The sequence below is a fragment of the Aotus nancymaae genome, unplaced genomic scaffold (genome assembly GCF_030222135.1).
Source record: "Aotus nancymaae isolate 86718 unplaced genomic scaffold, 86718_ANA_hifiasm-v0.15.2.pri h1tg000028l, whole genome shotgun sequence".
In the NCBI taxonomy this organism is placed as follows: domain Eukaryota; kingdom Metazoa; phylum Chordata; class Mammalia; order Primates; family Aotidae; genus Aotus; species Aotus nancymaae.
The window spans coordinates 12,508,687-12,533,458 of NW_026988441.1; the positions used below are offsets into that span (position 1 = coordinate 12,508,687).

The window sequence follows — 24,772 nt, forward strand, 5'->3', positions numbered from 1 at the left end:
CCTGGGATTCTTTTATGACATCGATAATCTTTTTAACTTGGCCCAAATTAGGTTCTTTCAGTCTTTGTTCTCACTATAAGCAAAGCTGCACTGACTTTCTTGGACCTGCATTTTTGATGCACAGCCATTTGTAGGATAAATTCTTAGAACTGGACTTAGCAGTATCTCATTGTCTGGCTGCAGCGTTGGGCTTCTGCATAAGATTCTCTTTGAAGTCTGAAGACCCTGGCTTTGAGGCTCTTTGAGGACCCTTCTGTTCTGATAGTCTGTGGCTCTAAGTTGAGTCTTAGATTATGGTTATCTAATTTTGAGTTCTATTCACAGACCCCAGTCTCTTTTTGTCTCTTTAAGCTAAGATCCCATTCCTGAGACCCTGAACCCAACTTCCTCAGTCTCGAATTTAGAGATCAGCTTGGCATAGTGGAAGGAACAGGGTTCAGAGTGCACAGTGATTAGGTTGTAAAGCCCAGCTCTGCCCCATCTCCCTTCCCACTGCCCTGCTTTAGCTGAGTGGCCTTGGGCTAGACGCTTTACCTCTCTGAGCCTCTGTTCTCCTCTCTGTATGTCAAGGGGGCTGTATGAGAGGCAGACACTTGTCTCTAGGAGTCTTGATTTCTGATTCTCCAGCTTTGATACCCAGCCTGGGTCCCTCACCTCTGTCTGGATTCTCCCATATCCACTATCTGATTCTGTCCACTTGAGCTCAGTCTAGCATGGGGCTTAAGAGTGGAGCTTTGGAATCAGACCAACTTGTCCTTCTCGGCCACTTACTACTTCACTTCTCTGGACCTCAGCATCCTCATCTCTAAAACAGAAGTAATAATACCGCCCTCCCACGCTGACAGAATTGCTGTCACATAGCAAGCCCACAAGAAATGTTGGCTGCTGCTGCTATTATTAGTATTATCTTACATTCTTGTTCCCAGTTCCACAATTTTGGATCTGGAAAGGCAGCTTGATAGAGAATCACTGACTGCCCTCCATCCCATTGCCCTACAGCTGTAGGGCTCTGTGGGGTCCTGGAGTCCACAGCTTATGACCTGGCCACATAGTAGGAGATTCTATCACTGTGTGATAGAATAGAACCCAGAAACTGAAACAATAACAGTTGCTAATTTTGCATGATTCTGTGGGTCAACTCAGTGGTTCTTTGGCTGGTTTTACCTGGGCACACTGTGGCAGCATTCAGTTGGTGTCCAGACTGGACTAAAAAGTGCAGAATGTCTGTGGATGCTGGCTGTTGGCTGGCATGCCTTGGTTTACTCACCCTCCAGCAGGCCAGCCTGGGCTTCCTTAAATGGGGACTGCTCTGAAGGCTGAGGCTCTGAAATTCACACAGCATCACTTCTGCTATGTACAGTTGGCCAAAGTAAATCCTAAGGCCAGTCCAGACCGAGGAGTCTGGACCCAGCAAGAAATGGACCCCATCAGCAGCACAATACTGTGGCCACATCTGTCATGGAACTCACTAATTATGTGTTGAATGAATGAGAGGTGATGGAGGTCACTTGACCACTTTGAGCCTTGGTGTCCACATGTGTAAAAGGAATCTACTCATGCCCATTTTAGTGTAAGGTCGCCGTGAGGAATTAAAGTGATGTCATCGAGAGAACGCATAGCACAGGTTCTCAATACACAATAACCATTGCAAATATTTTATGTTACTTTTTTTTGAAAGAGTCTTGCTCTATCACCCAGGCTGGCCTGCAGTGGCGCAATCTTGGCTCACTGCAACCTGAGCCTCCGGGGCTCAACCTCAGCCTCTCAAGTAGCTGAGACTATAGGTGTAAGCCACCACACTCAACTAATTTTTGTTGTTGTTGTTGTTGTTTTTATAGAGATGGGGTTTTGCCATGTTGCCTAGGCTGATCTTGAACTCCTGGGCTCAAGCCATCCACCTGCTTTGGCCTCCCAAAGTGTTAGAATTACAGGCTTGAGCTACCACGCCTGGCTCGTTGTAGATATTTTTTTTTTTTTTTTTTTTTTTTGAGACGGAGTTTCGCTCTTGTTACCCGGGCTGGAGTGCAATGGCGCGATCTCGGCTCACCGCAACCTCCGCCTCCTGGGTTCAGGCAATTCTCCTGCCTCAGCCTCCTGTGTATCTGGGATTACAGGCACGCGCCACCATGCCCAGCTAATTTTTTGTATTTTTAGTAGAGACGGGGTTTCACCATGTTGACCAGGATGGTCTCGATCTCTTGACCTCGTGATCCACCCGCCTCGGCCTCCCAAAGTGCTGGGATTACAGGCGTGAGCCACTGCGCCCGGCCTCGTTGTAGATATTTTAACCAAAGCTCTTTCCTGGCTCTTCCCTAAGTCCTAAGTTCTTTTGTTCATTAGTCCAAAGTGACATTGTACAAACAGCCATTTAGACAATAACTGTGTCCAGATAAGTTTCCCATTTGTTACCATCTTCACATGCCTTGTCTTTCTAGCACTTGGACCATTCTTTCTGCTTTTGTGTTTCTTTGGCACAATGGAACAGTAAAGTTTGCTCAGACCCATCAGATACAAGTGTCAATGTGGCAGACTGACTGTAGGTCAGAGATTGCAAACTAACAAGCGTGTTTGTTTTGGCCTGCAGAACATTTAATAATAATTGGTATTAGAATTTGAATTGGTTGCTATATTAGTTTGTTTTCAAACTGCTATAAAGAACTGCCTGAGACTGGGTAATTTATAAAGGAAAGAGATTTAATTGACTCACAGGTTCAGCATGGCTGGGGAGGCCTCAGGAAATTTACAATCATTGCAGAAGAGGAAGGGGAAGCAAGGCACTTGCTTCACAAGGCAGCAGGAAGGAGAAGTGCTGAGTGAAGGGGGAAGAGTCTCTTATAAAACCGTCATAGCTCATGAGAACTCGCTATCCAAAGAAGAGCATGGGGGAAACTGCCCTCATGATTCACTTCCCTCCACCTGGTCTCTCCCTTGACATGTGGGGATTATGGGGATTACAATTCAGGGTGAGAATTGGGTGGGGACACAAAGCCTGACCATATCAGTTGCTAACATTTATTTTATTTTAGAGACAGAGTCTTGCTCAGTTGCCCAGGCTGGAGTGCAGTGGTACAGTCATAGCTCACTGCAGCCTCGAACTCAGGGGCTCAAACAATCCTCCCACTCCAACGTCCCAAAGCACTGCGATTTCAGGCATGAGAGTTGCTAACATTTATAATCAGGAGATTTTACAAAACTCTCTTAAAATTGCACCATCTGGGCTGGGCGTGGTGGCTCACGCCTGTAATCCCAGCACTTTGGGAGGCCGAGGAGGGTGGATCACTTGAGACCAGGAGTTCAATACCAGCCTGGTCAACATGATGAAACCCCATCTCTACTAAAAAAAAAAAAAGCCAGGCATGGTAGCGGGTGCCTGTAATCTAAGCTACTTGGGAGGCTAAGGCAGAGGAATCACTTAAACCCAGGAGGCAGAGGATGCAGTGAGCCGAGATCACACCACTACACTCCAGCCTGGGCAACAGAACAAAACTCCGTCTCAAAAAAAAAAAGAAAAAAAAATTGTACCATCTGTCATCTTTGGCCTGCCTCCCTCATGGGGCATTGGGCCGGAGCTAAACCCTGGTGAGGGATACCTTCTTTGACCCATTGGTGGCTCATGAAATTGGTTGGGTGAGTCATTACCAGCCATGTGAAAAGACAAAGTGTAGCAGAATAGAAAATATCAGAGTGTATTGCCCATAGTCACTAGGGCAAGGACTTCTGTGGAATGAAGTCTAGTTACGTGTGTTCATGTGTGGGTTGCAGAGTAAAATGTATCTTTTACTGTGGGTTGTAATAAGAAATCTGAAAGCCCCTGATCCACTTTGGCACAAGCTCTATCCAGTCTGACTCACTCTGAAGTTACCTCCTCCCTCGTAGGCATTTGAGCTTGGGACCAATGAGCGTCAGGTTGGCTGCTGGAGATTAAAATGGATCCCTGCAATCTGCTAGGGGCTGGTAGCACCCATGTGCTTTTTCCCTGACTTTCAGGTCTGTTCCTCACTCTGAGAATTTGTAAGTGAGAAATGTGTACTATGAATAAATCATTCCTGCTCAGCCAGCAGATTCCTGCTCTACCTGACTGGTCCGAGCTCCAGGATCCCTGACCCAGCCCCCAGACAACCAGTCTCTGACCCCTGCTCTCTTTTGCCCACCCAGGAGAACCCATACGTCATGCGCCGGCCCAACTTCCAGGCCCTGTCGGGGAACGAGCGCTTCGAGGGCTTCTGCGTGGACATGCTGCGGGAACTGGCTGAGCTGCTGCGCTTCCGCTACCGCCTGCGGTTGGTGGAGGACGGGCTGTACGGGGCACCTGAGCCCAATGGCTCCTGGACAGGCATGGTTGGCGAGCTCATCAACCGGGTACAGCTGGCCTGGGGCTGGGGCTGGGGAGGGGGCATAGACCCTGTGAGTGAGGGAGGACAGGCAGACAGCCAGCCAGTCGAGTCTTAGGAGCAGCCTGGCTGGTGGCAGAAGAGGAGGAGTCACAAAGGGCTCCTCACACCACCTCTGTTGCTCTGTGTGCCTGTGCCTGGCGTGTGCCATGGGACAGGATGGGGGAGGAGAGGTGGTGCATGCATCACCTGCTGTGTCCTGCTTTGCCAAATGCTCCTTTCATGCCATCTTGGATTAGTTGGTGTGCAAAGATTTGTTAAGTGAATGAAAGACATGGAGTGGGGAGCAGGAAAATGCCTGAGGTGGCCAAAGGCTTCTTGCAGGAGGCAGGGCTGAGAGCAGGGCATACACCTCACCTGTGTGCTATGCCCAGCACCTGCCAGGGAGTCTGGCATGTCCTGGATCTGGAGGGCTGCATATAGAATTCACACATGCACTCATTCAGCGGGTGTTTATTGATCACCTACTATGTGCCTTGCCTCTTGCTGGGCATGGGATTCCACTGTGAGCACAGTGGATCTGGACCGTGGCCCCAAAAGCTCAGAGTCTCTTTGGGGTGCAAGACAGCACATGATCACAGCACAGAGCCATCTGGGCTGTGATGGGGGACCTCAGAGTTGGGGGCCCAGAGGAAGTTCCTGACCCAGTTAGGCATCCCAGGAGGGCTTCCCAAAAGAGATGATACCCAAACTGATTCCCAGAGGGCATGAAGGAATCAGCAAGGTGAAGCGGGTGTGGGAGAAGGGAAGTGTATTTGGAGCAGGGGAAATAGCATCTGCAAAGGTGGGGTGCACTGGAGGAGCCAGTGAGGCCTCAGCGTGGGCAGGATTTGGTTGCAGGTGAAGAGGATTGGAAGGCAGGGCCATGGGAGGTGGCAGGCAAGGGTGCAGTGGAAAGGATCTTTGGGCATCGGACCATCCTGGATTTGAATCCTTAGGTGTCATTTCTCTTCTCTGAACCTCAATTTTCCCCTTCCTACGATGGGGATAATAATACCTTACAGGTCTGTAGTGAGGGTTACAAGAAATAGGGACAAGTACCTCACACATTGCTTGGCAGAGTGGGGAACTGAAACGTAGTTTCTCTCTTTATTCCAAGCAGGAGAAACTATGGGCACAACTGCCCAGAGGCAGGACTGTGCCCTGGGAAACAAGTAGGTCCTCAGTTAGGACACACCCATAGCTGGTGTGCAGAGCAGCCAGGGCAGCCTTAACATTAGACCTGACTAAGCTCATCAGAGATTTTCACCCTCCTCTCTCTCTCATGTCAGAATTTACAGCATCCAACCCCTGAACATCACCAGGGAAGACACGAGAAGGCCACTTTGCTTGACAAGGACGTTTATCACTTAGGGCACTGACTTTCAAAAGTTATTTTGACAGCAGAACTTTTTTTCCAATTGAAATCTCCTTCAGAACCTTGGGCAAGAGCAGAGCTGCTCTGGTGGAGGCGGAGATGGCAGGGGGGCTTCCCACCCCACCCGACCCCATAGGCAAGCCCCGAGGTGCTGCCCCATAAAGCTGCCAGCTGGTTTGAAAAGTTCTGCCCCAGGGTGAGTTTTAAGGTCAGGGCGAATTTTATTATTATTTTATTTTATTTTTTTGGAGTCAGAGTCTCTTCTGTTGCCCAGGCTAGAGTGCAGTGGCATGATCTCTGCCCACAGCAACCTCTGCCTCCCTTTAACCTCCGCCTCCCAGGTTTAAGTGATTCTCCTGTCTTGGCCTCCTGAGTAGCTGGGATTACAGGTGTGCCACCATGCCTGGCTGATTTTTGTATTTTTTGGAGAAATAGGGTTTTGTCATGTTGGCCAGGCTGGTCTTGAACCCCTGGCCTCAAGTGATCTGCCCACCTCACCTCCTAAAGTGCTAGGATCACAGGTATGAGTCACTGCACCCAGCCCAGGGTGAATTTTAAAGCCCAAAGAGGCCCCCTGGTGAGACAGGAGATGAGGGAGATGAGGAGTCACAGAGCTGACAGCTCTGTGCTCACCTGAGGGCACAGGCTTCTCCTGACCTGTTTCCTGGTCTTTAGTTGTAGGCTCAGAAATTTTCTTTAATCTGGTATCCCAGAAATAAGCAGGCTCCAAGAGAGTAGCCCTGCACCTGAAGTCACTCTAAAGTGATTGCCCTTTTTTCACCAACAGAGAAGTCTGGAACAGTCCTTATTTTACAGTTGTCTGACCTTTGTGTCTCAGGGCCTACTCAGTAGGGTCGGGTGAGAGGATCTGGAGCCTGGGGCCAGCAAAGTGTAGCAGCTGGGAGTGTCTGTGGTTGACTACGATTGTCGATTGTCGTCCTGAGTCCTGTTTGAATCTTAGCTCTGCTGTGTACTGATTGTGTGGCCTTAGACAAGAGCTTAATGTTTCTTTAGGTTATAGTTTGTTCAACTGTAAAATTGGGGAATAACAGCCCTATAGCACACAGGGTTGTTGTGAAGAACAACATGCAATGAAGAACTTAGAACAGGGCCTGGTGCATAACAGGTGCTGTATGCGTGTGTCCTTTGTATTTCTCTTTGAGACTGAGTCTTGGTCTATCGCCCAGGCCGGAGCATAGTAGTGTGATCATGGCTTACTGCAGCCTCAACCTCCTGGACTCAAGTGAACCTCCCACTTCAGCCTCCCAAGTAGCTGGGACTATAGGCATATGCTACCATGCCCAGCTAATTTTTGTGTTTTTTTGTAGAGACGGGGTCTGGCCATGTTGCCCAAGCTGGTCTTGAACTCCTGGGCTTAAGCAGTCCTCCCACCTCAGCCTCCCAAAGTGCTGGGATTACACTATGTTTATTATTTTTATTGTTATTATTCATGCTAGCATGGCCAACACATACATAGATTTGTGTATTCATCTATTTTCCATTCAGCCAGTATTTGTTGAGTGCCTACTGTATACCAAACCCTGTGCTGTACCCTGGGGATACCATGGTAAACAAGCCCGATGTGCTCTTACTGAGCGGGCTAAAGGGTTTGGGCCTCAGCAGAAGGCCTGTGGGATGCCCTTGAAGGTTTTTGTTTTGTTTTTGAGACAGAGTCTCGCTTTACTCCCCAGGCAGGTTGGAGTGCTATGGCGTGATCTTGGCTCACTGCAACCTCTCCCTCCCGGGTTCAAATGATTCTCCTGCCTCAGCCTCCTGAGTATCAGGGACTACAGGCACGCACCGCCACACCCAGCATTTTTGTATTTTTAGTAGAGATGGGGTTTTGCCATGTTAGCCAGGCTGGTCTTGAATTCCTGAACTCAGGTGATATGCCTGCCTTGACCTTCCAGAGTGCTGGGATTACAGGTATGAGCCATCAAGCCCAGCCGCCCTTGAAGGGTTTTGATCTGGCTCAAGTGAATTGACTCCGGTGTTGGGGGAAGAAGTGGTAACAGGAAGACCAGTGAGTAGATAAGGAATGAGCTGGTGGGCCTCAGGTGGGAGAACATCAGAACTAGAGACTAGGGGAAGGGCTAAAGAGAACCAGGGCTTGGTGACTGCCTGGGGTGGGAGATGCAGGAGAGGACACAAGGGAGAGCATTCCTCCTGTGTCTGGCTTGGGCAGCTGGGTGATGGCGATGACATTTACCAGGAGAACACTGGAGGAGGAGCTGGCTGGAGCATGAAGGGTAGGCGAGGCTTAGCCTTGCACCACTGTGGGATAGCCGAGTGAGCCAAGCTGTACTGGAATAGTCACCACCATCATCACAACAGCAGCAGCTGTCATTTGTTGATTTTACACCATGTGCAAGGAGCTTTTCAAGTGTTACTTAACATAATTCTCATAACAGTCCTTCATGGCCCGAGGATCACTGCCCAGTGTGGAATCTGGACTCCCTGAAGCACAGGGCTATAGCCAGGTGTGTCTGACTTAAGGCCTGTGCCCTTTTCAGCCCTTCAGCCAGGAATCTGGGAAACCAGGAGTACATTGATGGAGTGGCATGCTGTGCCGGGTCCTGTCTGAGCTTTCTGACTTGTCTCCATCTTTGACTCCTTGTGGCCACCCAATGAGGGAAGGACTGATATTAGCCCAATTTTCTCAAATACACAGTGAGGCACCAGGGTTTCATGTCCAGGCCACATGGCTAGACCAGGAGAACCAAGGTGGGCATCCCACAGGGAGGTCCAGAGCTACTGAGTGACTTCTAGATGGGAGACAGCCTGGGGCACCAGCATCCCTCCAGTCACCCCTGGGCCAGGCACAGGGCTCCTTGGCCAGTCTTGAATTATGACCCATTTATTCCACCCAGTGGCCATGGCTGGCATTGGCCTTCTCCCTGCCATCACTGCCATAGTATGAATTCAGCTCCCATCCCTCTTGTCAGACTCCTCATTGGCCTCTTGGCTTCGAGTCTCTCCACTCCCCAGCTTGTCCTTCAGTAGAACCTTTCTACAGTGTGAGTCTGAGCTGTCACTTGTATGCTTTAACTGAAGCCCCTGAGGCCCTCAGGATAAAGCTTAGCCTTCAAGGGCAAAGAAGATATCTTAGGTCAGGGTCACAGGAAGTTAACTCTGAGACAGAGATGTACAGACAGGAGGTGTGATGGTGTGGCCCCTGGAAACCTGCCCTGTATGGGAGGGAAGGAAGCAGACTTGGGCAGAGGAGTTGAGCTGTGCTGCAGTCACAACTGGGCCTTAGCCGTCCCACAGGCAGCTCTGGAGCTGGGCTAGCCATCAAGGACCGCCCCCTGTGGCAGCCTGGACATAGGCTGCTTTTGGTGAGAGTCAGGACTTTGGGGGAGGGGACACTCTTCCATTGACAGAGCTGAGAGCCATCAGCCACCTACACCCTGGGTAGCTGAGGCAATGAGTGCCCCTCTCCTGAAACAGAGTCTGGGTGGCCACCATGGTATCCAGTATAGTAGTGCACTGGTTAGGAGCCAGCTTCAGGTCCCCAGTGTTCCCACATGATCCCTGGCAAGCCACTTATCTCTCTGAACCTCAGTCACTTCTCTTGAAATGGGGCTAGTGTTACTTCCCTCACTGAGGTTTTTTTTTTTTTTTTTTTTTTTTTTTTTGAGGTAGAGTCTCACTCTGTCTCCCAGGCTGGAGTACAATGGTGTGATCTCGGCTCACTGCAACCTCTGCCTCTGGGTTCAAGCGATTCTTCTGCCTCAGCCTCCCAAGTAGCTGGGATTATAGACATACAACATAATGCCCAGCTATTTTTATATTTTTAGTAGAGATGGGGTTTCCCATGTTGGCCAGGCTGATCTCTAACTCCTGACCTCAAGTGATCTGCTTGCCTTGGCCTCCCGAAGTGCTGGGATTACAGGCATGAGCCACCACGCCCAACCAGTAGGTTTTGAGGCAATTAAATGAGAGCGAATTTGCACAGAACCTGGTACATGCCTGGCTCACAGGTGGTAACTACTGCCAGTCATTTTTCTTGTGGCAGTCTGTATGTGAGTGTGGTTAGATGCATGGGCTTTGGAGTTGGCTGCTAGCCCTGGGTTCAAATCTGGACTTACTCCTTACTGGTTTTGTGTCCTGCAGGCAGGTGGCTGCCCCCTCTGAGTCTCAGTGTCCCCTCAAATGGGAAGTGGTGATACCCCTAACTTAAGGGGTATCACAGGGGACAGATGAGATCAGCACAGCTCATAGATGCTATCATAAGCAACATAATACCCACACACCTCACCTGTGGCCTCCACACCCTGGGGATGGGAGCCTTGTCTACTTAGCTGTGTCCCCAGCTCAGGGCCTGGGACACTGTAGGTTTCCGGTAAATTAGTGAGTATGTGATTAAATTAGTGAGTAATGGGCAGTTGACTGACTCTGTCAAGAAGGCTTTAGAAATGTTGTCCCCAGTTCTCTTCATCTGATAGAAGATGCACACACACGCTGGGCGCATTGTCTCATGCCTGTAATCCCAGTACTTTAGGAGGCTGAGGCGGGCAGATCACTTGAGGTCAGGAGTTCGAGGCTAGCCTGGCCAACATGGTGAAACCTATCTCTATTAAAAATACAAAAATTAGCCAGGCATGGTGGTGGGCGCCTATAATCCCAACCACTCAGCAGGCTGAGGCAGGAGCATCGCTTGAACCCAGGAGGCAGAGTTTGCAGTGAGCCAGGATTGCGCCATTATACCCCAGCCTGGGCAACAGAATATGACTCATCTCAAAAAAAAAAAAAAGAATTAAAAAAAGAAGATGCACACATACACACATACACCAGCAGTTTTTCTTCAGCTAAGCACATGGTGGTGGATTTCAACTTTCCTGCATACATTTCTTATCCAACCCTAGCTCCTGGGGGTTGCATCAGGTCCTCTAGATTGCATTTTCAAGTGACATGTAGTATTTGTCTTCCAATTCTAAAATGTTTACTTATTGTGAAAAACACACATCTAGGCATGGTGGCTCACACCTGTAGTTCTGGTGCTTTGGGAGGCAGAGGCAGGAGAGTCACTCGAGACCAGCCTGAGCAACATGACGAAATGCTGTCTCTACAAAACATTTAAAAAATTAGTCGGGCATAGTGACATATACCTGTAGTCCCAGCTACTTAGGAGGAGGCTTGAGATGAGAGGATTTCTTGAGCCCGGGGGTTCAAGGCTTCAATGAGCTATGATTGTGCCACTGCATTCCAACCTGGGTAACAGAGCAAGACCCCATTTCTGAAAAAACAAAACAAAACAAAAAATAGGTTGGTACAGAGAAGGAAGATATTACAGAATACCTGTTTTTATGCTTATTTGTTATTTGGAAATTCTACATGTATTGTGTTTCAGGTTATAAAACACTACACTAAGTATAATCCCATTTTGCACCAAAATATTGGGTATATATGCATCAAAAATTATAAGCAGGTCAGATGCAATAGCTCATGCCTGTAATCCCAGCACTTTGGGAGACTGAAGTGGGAGGATTGCTTGAGCCCAGGAGTTCAAGACCAGCCTCAGCAACATGGTGAAACCCTGTCTCTACAAAAATTGAAAAAAATTAGCCAAGTGTGGTGGTGTGCGCCTGTAGTCCCAGCTACTCAGGAGGCTGAGGTAGGAGGATCACTTGAGCCTGGGAGGTTGAGGCTTCAATGAGCCACAATCGTGCACTGCACTCCAGTCTGGGTGACAGAGTGAGACCCTGTTTAAAAAAATAGGCTGGGCGTGGTGGCACATGCCTGTAATCCCAGCACTTTGGGAGGCCAAGGCGGGTGGATCACCCAAGGTCAGGAGTTCTAGACCGGCCTGGTCAACATGATAAAACCCCGTCTCTACTAAAAATACAAAAAAATTAGCTGGGCATAGTGGTGTGCAGCTATAATCCTAGCTACTCAGGAGGCTGAGGCAAGAGAATCGGTTGAACCCAGGAGAGGTTGCACTGAACAGATATCGTGCCACTGCACTCCAGCCTGGGTGACAAGATCGAGACTCCATCTCAAAAATAAATAAATAAATAAATAAATAAATAAATAAATATATAAATAAAGTCCATCTCACTTAAAAAATTTTACATTATACTGTGTTTCTGATTATAAAACAGATTTGTACTAGGTATAATCCCATTTTGCACAATAGCAAGTATATATGCATCCAAAAAAAGCATTTTTGCAAACCATCAGAAATTTTCATAAGCAAGTGAGAAGCAACTCCTTTATTTTCTGTTTATATATGTAATACTAAATGATAAAACACCAAATGGTACCAATAGCAGGAACACTGGATATGCACAATGGTCTCATACCTCAGAGACCATATTCCACCAACTTATTTCGTACGAATTCACTAATACAGGTGCCTCTTTAAATTTCTTAATTTTGTTGAGACAGAGTCTTGCTCTGTTTCCCAGGCTGGAGTGCAGTGGCACGGTGTTGGCTCACTGCAACCTCTGCCTCCCAGGTTGAAGCAAATCTTCTACCTCAGCTTCCGAAGTAGCTGGGACTACAGGCGCCTGCCACCGTGCCCAGCAAATTTTTTTGTATTGTTTATTAGAAATGGGGGCTTCAACATGTTGACCAGGCTTGTCTCGAACTCCTGACCTCAGATCTGCCTGCCTTTCCCTCCCAAAGTGCTGGGATTACAGATGTGAGCTGCTGTGCCTGGCCTACATTTCTTAAATTTTTATTTTTGCAAAAATGGTATCCTGCTACACTTACTGTTGTGTAGTTTGCTTTTTTTTTACTTATAACTTGACCATCTTTCCATGTTAGTGCACATAGATCTGCCTCATCTTTAAAAACAGCTACATTCACTTACTGAATAAACTATTGAGCAGCTATTCTGCGCCCACTCCATCCAGGCCACTAGGGGGCAGCAGTGTACTGAGCGGACGTGCTCCCTGTCCCCTCCCTCCCACCTCACCCCACCCCCCATCCCCACTGCTGATGTTCTAGTCGGGGAAACTGACAGGGGATATATTAATATCGTGTCAGGTGAAGCAAGGTAAGGAGATAAAAATGTCTGGTGTGTGGATGCTGTTTTAGACAAGGTGGTTGGGTAGCGTTTGAAAAGAGATCTAAATGGGGTGGGGAAGACGGTCCTGAGAAGACCCACCAGGGAGGGCTTCACGAGGACAGAAGTTTGTCTGTTTTCCTTACTTCTGCATCCCCAGTGCCTAGAACCATCTGACACTCAGCTGAAGCACAGTAAATACTGGCTGAGTGAAAGGATGGGTCTGGGGGAAGAGTGTTCTCCAGGTAGACCACATATGTATAAAGACTTGAGGGGAAAGGTGTGGTTGAGGGGAGACAGTGAGAGGTAGAGAGATCCGAGAGCAGGGCCCACATCACGGGGCCTCACAGTCACTGCTAAGGAGTGCAGCTGTTATTTTTTATTTTTTGAAACAGGGTCTTGCTCTGTCACCCAGGCTGGAGTGTAGTGGTACCATCTTGGCTCACTGCAACCTCAGCCTCCCAGACTTAAGCAATCCTCCCACCTCAGCTTTCCCAGTAGCTGGGATTACAGGCATACTCCACCACACCTGGCTAACTTTTGTATTTTTTGTAGCAATGGGGTTTTGCCATGTTGGCTAGGTTGGTCTTGAAAAAAATTAGCTCCTGAGCTCAAGCAATCTACCTGCCTCGACCTGCCAAAGTGCTGGGATTACAGGTGTGAGCCATCATGCCTGTCCTTGGCTGTTATTTTTATTGTGCTACAGAGCCACTGGAAAGTTTTAAGCAAGGAATGTGCCATGATATTTAATTTTATTTATTTTATTTTGAGACAGAGTCTCACTCTGTAGCCTAGACTCAAGTGCAGTGGCATGATCATGGCTTACTGCAACCTCCACCTCCTGGGTTCAAGCAATTTTTGTGCCTCAGCCACCCAAGTAGCTGGGATTACAGGCGTACACCACCATGCCTGGCTAATTTTTGTATTTTTAATAGAGACAGTGTTTTGCCTTGTTGGCCAGGCTGGTTTTGAACTCCTGGCCTCAAATGATCCACTTGCTTTAGCCTCCCAAAGTGCTGGGATTACAGGCACTAGCCACTGTGCCCAGCCTGATCAATTTTTTTTCTCCTTTTTATTGAGATGAAAGTTATGTCACGTAAAATTAACCACCTTAAGGAGTGCAGTTCAGTGGCATTTAGTACAGTCATATGTTGTGCAATCACTACTGCTGTCTAGCTCCAAAACATCTTCATAACCCCATGGAAAACTCATACCCCTGAAGCAGTCACTCCCCATTCCATCGCTGCTACTCCAACCCCTGGCAACCACCTGTCGTTCTGTCTCCATGGGTTTACCTATTACAGATATTTCACATAAATGGAATCATCCAATATGTGGTCTTTGTGCATGGCTTCTTTCACTTGGCATGATGTTTCCAGCTTTTCAAAGTTCATCCACATCATGGCATAAACCAATACTGCATTCCTTTTTATGGCTGAGTAGTATTCCATTGTATGCATCAACCAGCAGGATCTAATTTTTAAATCATTTAAAAATGATGGTCGGGCGCGGTGGCTCACGCCTGTAATCCCAGCACTTTGGGAGGCCGAGGTGGGTGGATCACGAGGTCAAGAGATCGAGACCATCCTGGTCAACGTGGTGAAACCCCGTCTCTACTAAAAATACAAAAAATTAGCTGGGCATGGTGGTGCATGCCTGTAATCCCAGCTACTCAGGAGGCTGAGGCAGGAGACTTGCCTGAACCCAGGAGACGGAGGTTGCGGTGAGCCGAGATCGCGCCATTGCACTCCAGCCTGGGTAACGAGCGAAACTCCATCTCAAAAAAAAAAAAAAAAAAAAAAGAGATTACACTGGCTGCTGTCTTGAAACACACCTTAGTGGGATAAGAGTAGAAACAGAACGGTCCATTTAGGAGGCTATTGGAAGGTGTGGATGAGAGAAGATGTTGCCTTGGTTTGAGTAGCAGCTGTGTCAGGCATGCTGCCAGTTTGGATGTGCATAAGAGGAAGAGAGGAATCAGGGTGACTATGGGGTTTGGCCAGGGCAGCTGGTGAATGGTGAGGCCAGTTTCCGCTATGAGGAGGACATGGGAGGAGCAGTTTGGTGGGGCTGGGACGAGTTTTCTCTGGGCACGGATCATTTGAGATGCCTGCTTGAAATTCAGGTGAAGACATATGGATTCCATTGTGTTTTTCAGCATGAATTATTTACCATATCCCCTATTGATGGCTATGATGGCTATTTGGATGGCTTCCAGTTTTGCTAGCATAGCCAGTGTCACCATAAACTTGGCCTGTGGATTGGTGGGAGTGTTCCTGAGGGACACATTCCAAGAAGTGAAAGTGCTGGGTCAAAGGGTATGAATTTTTTCCAAGTGTATACTGCCAAATGGCTGTTCAAAAAGGCTTCACCAATTTATATTCCCACCAAAAGTGCATGAGAATGTGAAATTTCCCATACTCTTGTCAACAGTCGGTGTTATCAGTCTTTAAAATAAAATCTTTGCACATCTGAAAGGCCAAATATAATATCTTATTGTTTTAACCTTAAACACAATGTTACCTGGCTGCATACTAGTAATCCCACGTGGATGTACCATAATTTATTTAGCCATTTTTCATAACTAGTTGTTTCCAGGTGTTTTTATTGTTTGTGCCCTTGTAAATAACCGTTAACAAACAACTTTTCTTTTAATTTTTGAGAATACGTTCTCACTCAGTTGCCCAGGCTGGAGTGCTGTGGTGCCATCACAGTTCACTGCAGTCTCAACCTTCCCAGGCTCAGGTGATCCTCCCATCTCAGCCCCCTGAATAGCTGGGACTACAGGTGCACCCCACCATGCCTGGCTAACTTCTTTGTATTTTTTGTAGAGATGGGTTTTCACTACATTGCCCAGGCTGGTCTTGAGTTCCTGGGCCCAAGTGGTCCACCCATTTTGGCTTCCCAAAGTGTTAGGATTACAGGTATGAGTCATTGCACCTGGCCAACAAGCGTCTTTATGTACAAATCTTTGCCTGCATTGTAGGCTATTTTCTTAGGATTGGTCCTCTGAATAGAATAACTGGGTGGAAAAAAAGACCCTTTTTGTGACTTTTGTGATATTTTGTTGAATTATTTTCCAGAAAGACTACAACAGTTTCTATACAGGCTCCTTCTTAGCATTGAGTGTTTTTATTGGCTTTTAGCTATTTAGACAACTCCCTGTCATTTTCATGGATGGCACATCATTTTGATTTTTCCTGCTTTGACTGGTAGACCACAGTGGGGCTTATGTGATCAAGTGATCGATGGAATTCTGAGCCCAGGTTAACTCAGAAGGGGCCTGACAGGGCCATGGTCCCACCCTGTGTTTTCCCAGTTACTGGTTGTATAATTGGAATAGACACACATGGTAGCTGGCAGAATCCCACATTGGCACACTGACCCATGAAGTCAGGGCCATTATGGTAGAAAGAGCCATGTGGAAGCTCCTAGAACTCCCCGTCTTTCCCAGAATAGTAATTCAAAAGCAATTCTCTATCCTTTGTGGAAATTGTGGAGATTAGTGTCATCATTAACAGCTTGAAAGAAGCAGGGGTATTGATCCCATCCTGTTCAGCTGGCCCGTTTGGCCTGTGCAGAAGGCAGATGGATTTTGGAAGAATGACTTTGGATTACTGTCAACATGATCAGGGGTGACTCCAATTGCAGTTGCTGTCCCAAATGAAGTTTCTCTAATGGAGCAAGTCAGCACAGCCCTTGGCAGCTGGTGTGAGCTACTAACATGACAGATGCTTTTTTCTCCATACCAATTTCCAAGGACTATCAGAAGCCAAGGGTTCACATCTTCACAGTCTTGCTCAGTGTGACATCAACTTTCCCACTTTCTGTCCTGATTTAGGCTGCAAAGAACTTTAACTCTACAGTCCATATAGCCTCACACTGGTTCTCCACATTGACAACATTATGCTGATCAGATCTGATGAGCAGGAAGTAGTTGAGTAAGTGTGGTTGGCATTAAACTTACCCTATAGATGACAGTCTGGCAGGGTCCATTCTGGATATAAAACAGCAGCGGTTGCCAGGCACAGTGGCTCATGCCTATTATCCCAGCACTTTAGAAGGCTGAGGCAGGAGGATTTCTTGAGCTCAGGAGTTCAAGACCTGCCTGGGCAACATAGGAGGACCTCATCTCTACTAAACATTAAAAAAAAAAAAGATTAGCGGGGTATGGCACATGCCTATGGTCACAGCTACTCGGGAGGCTGAGGTGGGAGGATCACTTGAGCCTAGGAGGTCAAGACTACAGTGAGCTATGATCATACTAATGCACTCTGGCCTGGGCAACAGAGCAAGACTTTGTCTCAAAAACGAAAACAAAACCTGGGCCGGATGCGGTGGCTCGCACCTACCAGCACTTTGGGATGCTGAGATGGGTGGATCACCTGAGGTTAGGAGTTCGAGACCAGCCTGGCCAACATAGTGAAACCCCTGTCTCTACTAAAAAATATAAAAATTAGCCAGACGTGGTGGCACGCACCTGTAATCCCAGCTACTCGTTAGGCTGAGGCAAAAGAATTACTTGAATCTAGGAGGCAGACATTGCAGTGAGCCGAGATCGCACCACTGCAATCCAGCCTGGGCAGCAGCAAGACTGTCTCAAAAGAAAAAAACCAAAACCAACACCCAGCACCAGTTACTTGAATAGAATCATATCAGTTATTTGAACAGAGAGCATTTAGTATAAAGAATTGTTAAGTGGATGTAAAGTTGTTAACCAGCTAACTTAAAGGGTAAAAAGAAGACTAAGGTTATGGCAGTAGCAACGGCAGGAAGCAGCTACCACACTTAGTCCTTAGGGGACGAGGGGAAGAGTTTGAAAAGATGAAAACTTAGAAGCTCAGAGGAGGGGCCCCACAGAGCTGAGACTCAGACCGCTGAGGAGGGGGTACTGTTTGATTGACGCTGTGACATTTGGTGGGCGTTTTGGATTTTAGTGGCAACTTATACCACATTGGGATGTGCTACTCTAATCCATTTACTTTCCCAACACCCCGTAAGGCTTTTCATTTAGGATGAGGTCCAGAGCCTCAAAGACTCTGCAGCCAGTCTAGGCTGCAGGTGAGCTGATGTGACCAGCACATTCAGAGATTCATTCACAAAGTGTTGATGGTAAATAGGAATGCTATATGGAACCTTGAGCAGGCACCAGTGGCTAGCTCATGGTGCAGACTTTTAGGGTTTTGAAGTAGACCTGTGCCCTCTTCTGCAGTAAGTATTCACCTTTTGAGAAACTGCTCCTTGCTGGGTGCAGCAGCTCACACCTTTAATACCAACACTTTGGGAGGATCACTTGAGCCCAGAAGTTCGAGACTTCTGGGAAGCATGGGGAGACTCTGTATCTAGAAAAACTAAAAAATTAGCTGAGCGTAGTGGTGCATGCCTGTGGTTCCAGTTACTTGGGAGGCTGAGGTGGGAGGGAATTGCTTGAGTCTAGGAGGTTGAGGCTACAGTGAGCTGTGATCACACCATTGCACTCCAGCCTGGGCAACAGAGTGAGACCCTGTCTCAAAAACAACAACAAAAAAAGAGAAAAACTGTTCCTGGTTTGTTCCTGGGCCCTGCTAGACTCCTAGAGACCGAACACCTGCCCATCTCCATGAGTGACCATACAGCCCAAGCTCCCATTGTGACCTAGGTGTTATAATTTCTGCATCAGCCAGTCCAGGAGACAAAAGCCACGCATGGCATTTGAAGGAAGATGATGATGATGATGATGATGATGATGATGATGATGATGATTTTGAGGTGGAGTCTCACTTTGTCACCAGGCTGGAGTGCAGTGGCGTGATCTTGGCTCACTGCAACCTCTGCCTCATGGGTTCAAGCAATTCTCCTGCCTCAGCCTCCCAAGTAGCTGGGACTACAGGTGTGTGCCACCACGCCCAGCTAATTTTTGTAGTTTTAGTAGGGACGAGATTTTACCGTGTTGGCCAGGATGGTCTCTATCTCTTAACCTCATGATCTGCCCACCTTGGCCTTCCAAAGTGCTGGGATTACAGGCATGAGCCTCCACACCCGGCCAGGAATTATTTTCTCTATAAAGTTATTTACTATATAATTGGAGGGTAAAAGAACTCCAAGTCAGAGAGCAGCAGCGTTGTATCTTTTTTTTGAGATAGGGTCTTGCTCTGTCACCCAGGCTGGAGTGCAGTGATGTGATCACTGCTCACTGCAGCCTTGACCTCCTGGGCTCAGGGAATCCTCCCGCCTTAGCCACCTGAGTAGCTGGTATCACAGGCATGCACCACCACTCCCAGCTAATGCTTTTTTTTTTTTTTTGAGGTGGAATCTTGCTGTGTCTCCTAGGCTGGAGTGCAGTGGCACTATCTTGGCTCACTGCAACCTCTGCCTCCCGCGTTTAAGTGATCCTCCCACCTCAGCCTCCTGAGTAGCTGGGACTACAGGCATGCACCATCATGCCTGGATAATTTTGTATTTTTAGTAGAGACAGGGTTTCGCCATGTTGGCCAGGCTGGTCTCAAACTTCTGACCTCAAGTGATCTACCCTCCTTGGCCTCCCAAAGTGCTGAGATTACAGACGTGAGCCACTGTGCCCGCCCTATGCCCAGCTAATTCTTAAACATTTTTGTAGAGACGGAGTCTCACTGTTGCCCAGGCTAGTCTTGAATTCCTGGCCTCAAGCAATCCTCCTTCCTTGGCCTCTCAAAGTGCTGAGATTATAGACATGGGCCACTGCACCGGCCTAGTCAGCTTTTTCTGGCCAGAGTGTAAGTATTTTCAGCTTTAAGGCCTTACTGTCACAACTCCTCAGCTCTTCTGTTGTATGGAAAGCAGTCATGTACAATACAGTGGGCGTGGCTGTGTTCCAGTAAAACTTTATTTACAAAGGCAGGCAGATGGACTGGACTTGGCCCAAAGGCCATAGCTTTCCCAACTCTCACTCTCAGGTGTCATGGAGGTATCATGGCAGGAAGTGGCCACATCCCTAGTTCTGAAGGAAGAAAGAACTGAAACTTTTAGAAACTTAGAGGAAGGGCTCTGTGGAACTGAAAGTGAGACCCTGAGGAGAGGTGCTCGCAGCTGGTGTTGGGTTCTGGAGAGGGTCTGGATGAGACTGGTTTGTAGATGTTGGGAAGCTGCACACAGATTCATCTGCTGCCAGGAGGAAGGACCGATGCTGCCAGGGGGTGTGGAAGGCAGCTGGGGTGGGAGAGGAGATAGGAAGGAGCAATCCCTTCTCCCTTTTCCATCTTTCAACCTCCCTCCTGTGCCCCCTATTGGCAGAGCCTGGCAGGGCGCAGCAGGCAAAGTAGGAATATGGTTTGCACAGAACAGGATGTGCAGGATGGGTTGGGAGCTGAGGGACTATCACAAGTGCTTTGATTGGCTTTGGGGCATTTAGATGACCCCTCCATCATTGCAGGTGACTTGTCATTCAAATTCTTCCTGATTTCACTTCAGAGATTAAATAACTGTGAGAGGGCCTGTCAGGGTAGGGGCTGGAGGATATATGTCAGGGTGGAAAAGTCATCTCTAAGAAATAGGTCTTTTGCCATACATGGTGGCTCACACCTGTAATCCCAGCACTTTGGGAAGCAGAGGTGGGAGGATTGCTTGAGCCAAGGAGTTTGAGACCAGCCTGGGCAACATAGTGAGACCCCCATCTCTACAAAAAATAAGAAAATTAGCCAGGCATGGTGGCACACACCTGTAGTCCCAGCTACTCAAGAGGTTGAGGTAGGAGAATCACTTGAGCCCAAGAGTTTGAGGTTGCAGTGAGCCATTTTCACACCACTACACTCCAGCCTGGGTGGCTAGAGCGAGATCCTGTTTGAAAAACAAAAACAAATAGCCTTTCTTCTAGAAATGAAAAGTGAGTAGGAGGAGGGACGGGGGATCCAAAGGCTCTGGGAGGAGCTTAGGAGGAACTTGCACCATTTAGGATCCTTCTATCCTACCTTCAGATGAAACCCAAATCTCACTGTCTTTCTCCACCACCACCACTGCCACTTAGTCTGCCCCCAGCACCTCCATGGTCATCTGCAGTGGGCTCCCTGGTTCCCACATCTACTCTTGCACCTGTGGTCTGATCATGTCACCCTCTGCTAACGCCTTCCTATATGACATCCTCATGCAATGTCCTCCATTGCCCAAGGTGCAGAATCCAGACCCCTTACTGTGGCCCGCAAGGCCCTGCCAGGCTCTGGGCCCCACCCTGCTGCCCTCCCTGCCCTTCCTATTCTGCTCCAGCCTTGCTGGACACTGCAAGTCTCTTCCCACCTCAGGGACTGAACCTGCTGATCCCTCAGCCTGGAACCCTCCCCCTAGGTCTTCTGCTTTTTCTGTACTTCCTTCATGTTGCTATTCAAATAAGAACTCCCCCACCCTGCAACAGTGGGGAGTGGACCCAAAACAGCATCTCCCTCCAGTCTCTCTTGCTGCCTGCTTGATTTTTCATCACAGTACTTGTCGCTACCTGACATTGTATGTTTCTATTCACTGCCGTATCTCCAAAGCTAGAATTGTGCTGGGCTAGTGGAGATTGCTCCACAAATATTTGTCAAGCAGGTAAATAAATGAAAGAATGAGCAAATGGAAAGGGCAGCATGGCTGCAGTGTGGGACAGAGCAAGATGGTAGGGGGTGAGGCTGTGGGGATTGGATGGTGCAGGACATTTTGAGGCCAGGTGTGAGGCATGGTCTCATAAGGGGAACAGGTGTGGAGCATGGTCTTATTGGGGTGATAGATGTGGTCAGGGCCTCATCAGGCCAGGTGAGGCATTTGGATGACAGTTTAAGAACAAAGCAGTGGGGTGCGGCAGCTCACGCCTGTAATCCCAGCACTTTGGGAGGCCGAAGCGGGTGGATCACCTGAGGTCAGGAGTTTGAGACCAGCCTGGGCAACATGGTGAAACTCTGTCTCTACTAAAATACAAAAATTAGCTGGGCATGGTGGTGTGCGCCTGTAATCCCAGCTATTCAGGAGGCTGAGGCAGGAGAATTGCTTGAGCCTAGGAGGTGGAGTTTGCAGTGAGCCAAGATTGCGTGACTGCACTCCAGGCTGGTGACAGAGTGAGACTCCATCTCCAATAATAAGAATAATAATAAAAATAGGGGCAGGCACAGTGGCTCAGGCCTGTAATTCCAGCACCTTGGGAGGCCGAGGCAGGTGGATCACCTGAGGTCAGGAGTTTGAGACCAGCCTGGCCAATATAGTGAAACCCCATCTGTACTAAAAGTAAAAAATTAGCCAGGTGTAGTGGCATGCGCCTGTAGTCCAGCTACTCAGGAGGCTGAGGCAGGAGAATCGCTTAAATCTGGGAGGCAGAGGTTGCAGTGAGCCAAGATCGCGCCACTGCACTCTGGCCTGGGCTACAGAGCAAGACTTGGTCTCAAAAACAAAACACAACAAAACAAAACCAATAGTAGTAATAATAATAAGAGCAAGGTGCTGTGTCTCATGCCTGTAATCCCAGCAGTTTAGGAAGCCAAGGCAGGAGGATCACTTGAACCCAGGAGTTCGAGACTAGCCTGGGCAACATAGCCAGACTCTGGTCTTTATAAGAAATAAACAAAATTAGGCCGGGCATAGTGGTTCATGCCTGTAATCCCAGCACTTTGGGAGGCCAAGGTGGGTGGATCACCTGAGGTCAGAAGTTCGAGACCAGCCTGGCCAACAAGGTGAAACCATGTCTATACTAAAAATACAAAAATTAGCCAAGCATGGTGGTATGTGCCTGTAATCCCAGCTACTTGGGAGGCTGAGGCAGGAAAATAGCTTGAACCTGGGAGGCAGAGATTGCAGTGAGCAGAGATTGCGCCACTGCACTCTAGTGTGGGTGACAGAGTGAGATTCTGTCTCAAAAATAAATAAATAAATAAACAAACAAACAAAATTAGGCATAGTGACACACACCTGTAGTCTCAGCTACTCAGGAGGCTGAGGTGGGAGGATCACCTGAGGAGTCCAAGGCTGCAGTGACTTATGATTGCACCACTGCATTCCTGCCTGGGTAACAAAGTGAGACCCTATCTCTAAAAATAAAAATAAGAACAAGCAGAGTCATTGCATAATTTATTTATTTTTAGTTTTAGTAGAAATGGGATCTTACTACATTACCCAGGCTGGTCTTGAACTCTTGACTCAAGCAATCCTTCTGACTCGGCCTCCCAAAGTGCTGGGTTAATAGGCATGAGCCACTGTGCCCTGCCCATTGCAGAATCTAAGCAGGGGAGTACTGTGACCAGACTGTCATATGTTGGGATCTCTGGGGGTGCAGGCTGTGTGTCCTGGGAGGCAGAGACTAGCTATTCAGTCAGAGATGGTGGCCTAGGCAGATGTGGGCGATGGTGGCAGAGGACAGTGACTCAGTTCCAGAGGTGTTTAGGGGTCAAAATCGGGGAGGCTGAGGATGGATGCAGTGAGGGGTGGGGTAGAGGCAGAACCCCATGCTTCTGCCTGGGATGGTACTGGATGGAAGACTGGATGTGGAGCAGTGTCAGGGAGCGGGTGGAGGCTGCTGCCACTGCCATGTTGGCCAGAGGTTCGAAGACTCACTGACTCCTCTGATCAGGCAGCCCTCATTTCTTAAACTCCCTGGGATCCAGGGAGGAGTCACCTACCTGGGCCTGACTTCAGACACCCCCAGCCACGGAGGGACCAGGGCAGCAGGCGGATAAAGCCCCTAGGAGGGTAGTGGTTCCAAATCCAGGGGTCAATTAGAGCAAGATACTTAGTCTCTGTGCCTCAGTTTCTTCATGTGTAGAATGGTGGGAATGGAGGTCCCTCTGCATTGGGTTGCTCTGGGGACCAAACAAGCTACTCTGGGGAAAACCCTGTGACAGTGACTACATGGGGTAAGTGCTGGGTGTGTGAGCATCTGACTGCGTGAGGTTCCATTGTGGCACCAGGGAAGAAGAGGTCTCTGCATCTGGGAGCATCTGGGAGGGCCCCAGAGGAAGCAGCCACATTCCTGGGCTTCAGCAGAGGTGGATGGGACATGAGACACAGCAGATCCTGCTCTGAGCTGGCCCCCGAGTGCTGCCAGAGACATATGACATGTCCAGCTGGCCCTGTCTCTGGAACGCCTGTGGTTTAGCAGCAGAGGCAGAGAAGAAACAGATATTTTCCAAATTGAGTGAGGGGTTGAGATCAAGTGGTATCCAGGGAGTAGGGGTTCATGAAAGGCATCCTAGTAGAGTGAAGGCATGAGGGTCCCTGGAGGGATGGATGGGATCCAGCTCTGCAGGGTAGATGGGCACCTCAGGCATAGCCAGAAAGAAGCTAGCACAAGAGAGAGGGGTGGTGAGTAGCCCAGGAATGTGGTGGGGGAGGCATTGGCTGCCTGGGATGCCATTCAGAAAGGCTACACTTGGTCAAACCAGAACAGGATCTGTTGGGAACCTGTTCTTTGCAGGCTCTAGGCTGCCCCACTGAGCCAGATAGGCAAGGAACCTGTAATGGGATGAAGACAGCCCATTACCAAGCACCCAAGCAAGGCCATCTCCATTCGTGCTAAGAACAGGATGATGGAGCCAGGTGCAGTGGCTTACGCCTATAATTCCAGCACTCTGGGATGCCAAGGTGGGCAGGTCACCTGAAGTCAAGGAGTTTGAGACCAGCCTGACGAATACAGTGAAACCCCATCTCTACAAAAATTACAAAACTTAGCCGGGCATGGTGGCATGTGCCTGTAATCCCAGCTACTTGAGAGGCTGAGGCAGGAGAATCGCTTGAACCTGGGAGGTGGAAGTTGCAGTGACATGAGATAGAACCATTGCACTCTAGCCTGGATGACAGAGCAAGACTCTGTCTCCACAAAAAAAAGAAAAAAAGGGGCCATGGGGAATGTGAGAGAGGAAGCTGGGGTTGGGGTGAGGTGGTCTGGAGGCTGCTTTGGGGAGGGCTGAAGAAGTGGGTGTGATGGGAGCCTGGAATGGGGAAGAAGAGCTGGGGGGAGAACATGTGCAAAGGCCCTGAGGTGGTCATAAGCCTGCTGTGTTAAGGAAAGAACAGGCCATCATGGCTGGAGCAGAGCTGGCAAGACAG

The 24,772-nt window shown here is 48.6% G+C and overlaps 1 protein-coding gene across 5 annotated transcripts in view; it reads left to right on the forward strand.

Annotated features, from left to right (window-relative positions):
• The window catches only part of GRIK5 (glutamate ionotropic receptor kainate type subunit 5), an 81,270-nt gene that overhangs the window by 29,080 nt on the left and 27,418 nt on the right, over positions 1 to 24,772 (forward strand). For all 5 annotated transcript variants that reach the window (XM_021670400.2, XM_012461501.3, XM_021670399.2 and 2 more), the window contains one exon: positions 4,156 to 4,359. In XM_021670400.2, coding sequence (XP_021526075.1) covers positions 4,156 to 4,359 — 204 coding nt within the window. The remainder of the gene's footprint in view (positions 1 to 4,155; positions 4,360 to 24,772) is intronic.